Source organism: Watersipora subatra, chromosome 2 (genome assembly GCF_963576615.1).
Source record: "Watersipora subatra chromosome 2, tzWatSuba1.1, whole genome shotgun sequence".
In the NCBI taxonomy this organism is placed as follows: domain Eukaryota; kingdom Metazoa; phylum Bryozoa; class Gymnolaemata; order Cheilostomatida; family Watersiporidae; genus Watersipora; species Watersipora subatra.
This window is the reverse complement of record NC_088709.1, coordinates 2,061,544-2,068,253: the sequence shown is the minus strand read 5'-3', so window position 1 is coordinate 2,068,253 and position 6,710 is coordinate 2,061,544. Positions and strand designations below refer to the sequence as shown.

Below are 6,710 nucleotides of genomic sequence, written 5' to 3'. Positions count from 1 at the left end.
TAGTGCTTGCCCTCTGTAGCAGTGTCTGCCCTCTGCAATAGTGTTTGCCCTCTGTGGTAGTGTTTGCCCTCTGTAGCAGTGTCTGCCCTCTGTTGTAGTGTCTGCCCTCTGTAATTGTGACTGCCCTCTGTTGTAGTGTCTGCCCTTTGTAATTGTGACTGCCCTCTGTGGTAGTGTCTGCCCTCTGTAGCAGTGTCTGCCCTCTGTAGCAGTGTCTGCCCTCTGTAGCAGTGTCTGCCTTCTGTAGCAGTGTATGCCCTCTGTAGCAGTGTCTGCCCTCTGTTGTAGTCTTGCTTTCTGTATTACTGCCTGCCTTTTGTAGCAGCTATACTAACAAGTTCAGAAACTTTTAGGCTTTTCGGCAGGTATAGGATGAGGCAAACAAAACTACTGTTCTTGCCATAGTAAAGGTACCATCTGCTTTCCGTTGGGCACTTGTTTAAGTTTTCAACCTCAGCTCTCATTATGGTTGTCGTCTTTGTGGCTTTGCTCGACATTAGTAATAGTTTCACCTGAGGATCTGGTAAGACATTGCTAAAGACTCATATAGATTACCCATGTGGGTCAGGCATGATTTAGTATAGCTATGGTCAGACGATTTATGCATATTATAGTATTTGCTTCCCAAAGAATAATTGAAAAATAATAAAGAGTTGTTGTACGTGCATGCAAAAATTAAGAAGCTGGTAAAATTAGTAAAATATACATCTATACATTAGTACGCTATCGAGGAAAAATAAGACAATCTAATCAAGTGCAGGTGTTTTTATGATCTAGAATTAAGCCATCGTGCTTATAACTGTTTAACTTGGTGTCTGTTTCCTGTTGCCAGATCAGTGCGCTCTTTCCATGAGGTGCTACCAGTTTCGCATCTACGAATTGATGTATGTTGACCGCGCGCCCCAAACTTCCTCATGGAATAAACTCCTGAAAGGGCCTCAATCTATAAAGGGTAGAGTGACTCCTTAGTAATAGTGTGTAAGATGATAATAGCTACATCAGCAAGTTCTTTCACACCGTCGATTCATGTTCTTATGGTGTACCTAGTATCAGCCACCAGAAGCTATCATTGACCTTACATAATCCTCTAGTAAAGGTAGTGCATGTTTAACATTCTTGTTTTTGAGCCCTAGCAGAAAAAGACCTCCTAATACATCTCTACAACAGTATTTCCTGTATCAGTTTTGTACCCACTTGTTTCTTATGTTAGTAAGTCAGTGTTATGTTTCATGACTCATCAAGTAATACAAACACACAGAAGGGTGAAGAGTAACCTTGACCTAAATGCTAAGCTTTTTCTGTTTTACACTAAAACAAGAGTAGGTTACACTTTGTATGCAACACCATCTAAACAATTGCATTTACGTTGTGCGTATTGTTCAACCAGCTGCATACCAGCTTGAGGGAAAATAAAAAAGACTTTCTCCACTAGTAAAAGACAAATACTACTAGCCCAAGAAAAAGAAAAACACAAATTCTAAAAATAACATATTTTAGCAGCAGTGGGATCAGTAGAGTTCATAAGCAGAAGTCAAAAAGACAACTGATTGTGTTGATATTTCTGGATTATTACAAGATGGTAAAGTTAGAACATGCAGCACTTGGCTGGTCGGCTGACTTTTTGTCTAGTTGCATTACAAAAAAAGTGTCTGTGTGAGCATGTGAGTTTCAAACTCTCTCTCCATCTGTTTGAGTAATTTCTATCGAAAATAACTAAATTATTGCTTTAGAAGTAAAGCCTCTCACTCTCAAAGGTTTGGTTTTAACATTCTATAAAATTATCAACAACCAGCTAGCGTATGTACACCTCAGCGTATGTCTAACAAAGATACAGAACAATCAGCTAAAAATGCTGGACTCGTTAAACTTGTATCACAAATAAAAAACTTTTTCAAGTTACTTCCAATTATAAACGTACGATTGCAGTTTGACTAATAAGAAACCACGATGCAGGATTTACAGATTAGCTATATCAAATTGCAAATGTTTCTATGTACCAAAAAGAGTTTTGTGTATTATAATAACAATGACATCCTAGGGAATAAAATGATGACCAAAATAATGTTTATCTCGGCAGCAGCCCTCGTGTTACTCATCCATGTATTGATAGATCAAGTTCAAGGTCATATCTAGAATTGTTTCCTTTCTACAGTAAGTAACAGACTTCACTGTATATGCAACGCAGCAACAGCATAATGTAAGGACAGTTTTTTTAAATATTGGAAGCTTTGATTATCTTTTCTGAGCCTTTTATCATGAGTGCTTTTGAAAGGTGAGAGAAGGTATAGCTCCGCACAAATTTATGCCATGCCATTTATTACATTGTTTGTTCACATTCTCGCCTCTTGCTCACCTGCAACATTCAGTTTGGTTTCTATGCTACGGCTGGTCTCACTTAGCCTTGTACAGATTGTTAGTAGTTTTGTATTCCTAGAAATAAACTGAATTCAACCTCTTTTAATGATACACTTTGATATTCAAAGGTTTATTATATCTATGATGTCATTAAAATTTATCATATCTGCTAAACCAAATAGAAGCAAGGTAAAACTTGCTTGTAAATAGACATATATGTATATACAACTAGAACAGTAAAAGGATACTATTCTAAGGGGTGTTGGTACGCATGTCTGCCCAAACTTCCTTAAAACACAAGTTTCACATTAAAAATAAGGCTAAGCACGCGCCCGTGTGTTTATTGACTGGCAGCATGCATCTGATGAGTACATTATGTAAAAAGTATTTTAGATGGTAAAGTAAGAGATGACACAATTATGGGACAAAGGCTACATTTTTGGAACATTCTCGATGTCATAGGCCTGTGTCGGGTTCCAGGACTCTCCCAGTGGAGTACTAAAGGCTGCATTTTTCCTAAAGACTGTATCTCTAGTCTTGACTTGTGAAACTCCCTGAAATAAACAACATTATATATAACCTTGTTCACCAGTTCACCGTGGTAGGAATTTCCCAGAGGTTATACTTGACTAGGAATTAATACGGCAAGTGATCAAGGATCCATCAAACTACATGTACTTAAGCTCATGCTAAGTTATCAAAGATCATAGCTAAATAGCTAATTGGCAAGGACTATAAAAAGCATCAAGCATTGTGCTAACTTACTGAGGACTAGTTCAATATTAGAATAACAACCTTTCATCATTCACTAATTAAAAGAGTCGATGTTTAAATCGTCATTTCCTGATGTTGATCGTGGAACAGCTTCAAACCATTTCATGTTTGACTTGTTTTATTACAGTGAGGCAACTACAAGTCTTACCAACAGCTGTACAGAATCCTTGTCTAGAAAATTAGCAAATCAATGAAAAAGGGGTGAACTTACTGTAACTTTGTCTCTGTGCTCCGTCCAGAAAGTTACTGGTTGCTCTGAGACAACGTTGTGTGGCTGTAAAACAGAGCAGACTGCGTGACGGTTTTGGAAGGTTGGCAAATGAAATACTAGTGTTTACTTCTAGCCCACTAATTAAAGACTTCATACTGCTTTATAGTATTCAGTTTACAGCAAAAGGGCTTACAAATAATTGTCAGTATTGCAATGGCGGTTCATGAATATTGCGAAAAGTTTGACCGTGATTGTTAGTCACTGGTTGACAGTTACCCATCAGTAATTACTGGTTGATAATCTCTAATCAGTAGTCACTCATTGATAATCACCACCCAGTGATTACCTGTTGCTGGTTACTGGCTGCAAATAATTAGATAATGGATAAGTTATGCCTTTTAAACAAAATTATACTCTTTTCAAATACAAACATGTTTTTGTTGTCAAAAATTTGAAAATCTCAGGCATATTTTTAGTAAAGCCGCATCTTTGAGGCAACAGATATGACTCTCAGACCTAGACATAGAAACTAGGTCACAATCAAATTAATGTACATTCAATTCAGTTTGTCTTTGGAGATCAGAGGGTGCTGACTCTTTTAAATTTTAATTACATTCTGGTTTCTGTTTTTATTAGTTTTGGTAAAACGATTATATTTAAAGAATCTAAACTTAGAGTCTAGAATAAAAGGCTTGTACTAAGCTAGTCATATGATTGGTTCATGTGAGAAATGCTGCTCTTTATCTCTTTAGCATTAGACTTGCTCCAAACACTTACCCTTGTTGGTAAAGGTCGGCAGCACTCAAATTCTTTAGTATAATTGTCTCTGAACTCTGTCTTGTACTCAGCTGGCTCAGGATCAGGGTGAAATTTTTTTTCTATTTGTTCTCTAAAAAACAAAAACATTATTATACATGAGAAGACAACCCAAACATACACGAGAAGTGAAGGTGAGTGCATTGAATAATAGTATTATTTCATAATAATTCTAGAGCACAAACAATTACAAAATATTTCAATCACATATACTTTATGAACAATAGAAGGTTCGACCACCTTTGCTCTAGTTTGTGCTTGTGTGTTCTATGAACATATATAAGTGATGTGAATGCAAAGCTGTAGATTTGACAAGACTAGAAAAGAGGTGCAGCAAATAACATAATCATCTTAAATGCTCACAGAAAGCTTTACATATTGTCTGCAAGACAGCCCAAACTAGCATTGAGCACAGACCGACACTTTCTACACGTTCAAAGAACTGCTAAAAATTCTACTGACAATATTTAAAACTTTAAACTAATAGTTTTTTGTGTTTCAATAAGCTATGACATGCTTAGACATGACATGACATGCCATGACATGACATGCTTAGACATGACATGACATGCCATGACATGACATGCTTAGACATGACATGACATGCTTAGTTTACATGACATGGCTTTGTGCTATCAAATTGAAGGTTTTTAAGTCAATGGCTTTTAAAAAAATTGATGGGATGTCAGCTCTATAAGTGCTCGATCTAGGTTGACTAAGGCTTGCCCAGATACTCTTTAAAACATTTTGACCTACAAAATGTGCTGTGATTATGTAACAAAGCTTGAAGAAGCAAGTGCAGCATGTGAACAAAAAATATAACATAAAATGTGATACCTACCTTTTATATTCATCCCTTTGACAATGAGACAATGCATTTAGGTAAAGTATGCATATTAATGATGACAATGCTCTTATTGCAAGATCTATTTCTATCATTTTGTAAAATTTACATAATCGATCAGAACAAAAATTTTATGTTGATGCTTGAGAAATCATCTAAAAAACATCTAAAACTTTTGCATTAACTCTATAAAAGTTCATGTAAATTTGAAACGACAAAATTAAAAACCAACCTCGCTATTTCGGCGAATGCTTGCTCCATCATTGTTTGTCGAGTTCCTTTTATTGCCACACCAGGATATCGAGGCTCTGTGTATGCCTCTCTAACTGTTGTTAGACTGTCAGCTGGTGCATTAAAGTCTGTGTTTAGTATGCCTTTATGCCCATCCTTAAAAATCTGGGCTGCTCCTTTTGTGGGCTCTGTGTCTCGAGATGGGTCTATGTGTGACACAGATCTCTAATAAAAGTAAAATGGCTACAAGGTCATAATACATCAGTTTTGTCAAACACCGATAGTTAAATTATTTTTCTATTTTTTGTTCCACTTGTTATTAATTGTTGTAATAACTACTTATCTGTTGCTATTCAAACTACTGGGAGATCACTTGCCACTGTAGTTACCTATGATCACTGACAGTATTAATTTACAACCCAAAACACGTATAAAACAACCGATCACAAATATAAACAATTGCTGCTAATTGAAAGGTTAACAGGACGAAGCTACTAGCAGAAAAAGCATAGAAATATACGTGTTCATTTTGAACAATTTAAAACATCTATATCAAGTGCGTTTGTCTGGAGCTTCAAATCACTGCTGCTCTCACCTCTTCTACCCAGTTTTCAAGCAGACATTTTGCATCAGAATTGTTTACTCGAATTTCGTTTCTACCTTGATTAAGAATGGACATGCTGTAACTGCGACCGGTACAGATAAATTCTGAAAGCAAAATTGTGCTATGGTGTATATATGGTTGCCGTGCGACCAATAACTTTACTTCCGGTACTGAGATGCGCTATTCCTGACTCCTTGCAGGTTATCATCGGCGGTCTCGTTTCCGAGTTTACAATCGCGTCTCTTATAGGCAAACACAGCGACTAAATGCATATCATTTCTGTCGCCGACTGTTTGTAAGCTATAAGCTATAGCGAGCTACTACTCTACGAAGTAAGAATGTACATATATAATGAAATCATTGCCTGATTATTTACGTTTAAGGAACATGATATTGCTTGTTTGGTTTAAGGTTGCGAAAACACTCACGATGACACACTTTCCAAAGTGACGCATGGCATAAGTATAGCAGAGAAAAATTGAAACTTACATAAATTAATTAAAACGGTCCTTATCCCTAAGCATTTATATTACACGATAGGATCTGTAGTATTATATGTACATGTAAAATTACATTATACTGTAATGTGTCACATAGGTCATGTGCAATTTTACAAAAATGGCTGTGTATAGCACATAGGTCATGTGTACTCTTACTAACTGCATACGAGGCTGATGGCACCATACCATATTACACTGACCAATTAGATACTGCTTTACTGCCTGCATGAGTAGGAGGCCAGTTGTCTGCTAACAGTCTTTGGATGTAATTGATTTGTATTTTTGGCAGTCAGTGAGAACATACTTGTGCTGTGTTTGGTTACACATACAAAGTTTTACTGTGATTAAGAAACGAGGCTCTTATGTTATCACAAA

The 6,710-nt window shown here is 36.5% G+C and overlaps 1 protein-coding gene across 1 annotated transcript; it reads right to left on the bottom strand.

The window, feature by feature from the left end:
• Positions 1-2,621: 2,621 nt before the first annotated feature.
• On the bottom strand, positions 2,622-5,934 carry LOC137387782 (sperm-associated antigen 8-like). The gene is made up of 5 exons (XM_068074294.1): positions 5,827-5,934; positions 5,233-5,456; positions 4,118-4,229; positions 3,341-3,403; positions 2,622-2,909 (listed from the first exon to the last, which is right to left on the bottom strand). Exons 1-5 carry the CDS (start codon positions 5,908-5,910, stop codon positions 2,787-2,789), a joined length of 606 nt encoding a protein of 201 aa, XP_067930395.1. The 5' UTR covers positions 5,911-5,934; the 3' UTR covers positions 2,622-2,786.
• Between the last annotated feature and the right edge of the window lie 776 nt (positions 5,935-6,710).

Coding starts and splice junctions, on each gene's coding strand:
- LOC137387782 (XM_068074294.1), bottom strand. CDS start 5,910: ATGTCCATTCTTAATCAAGGTAGAAACGAAATTCGAGTAAACAATTCT. Junction 5,457..5,826: donor TTGAAAACTGGGTAGAAGAG/GTGAGAGCAGCA, acceptor TACTTTTATTAG/AGATCTGTGTCACACATAGA. Junction 3,404..4,117: donor GCCGACCTTTACCAACAAGG/GTAAGTGTTTGG, acceptor TCTGTTTTACAG/CCACACAACGTTGTCTCAGA.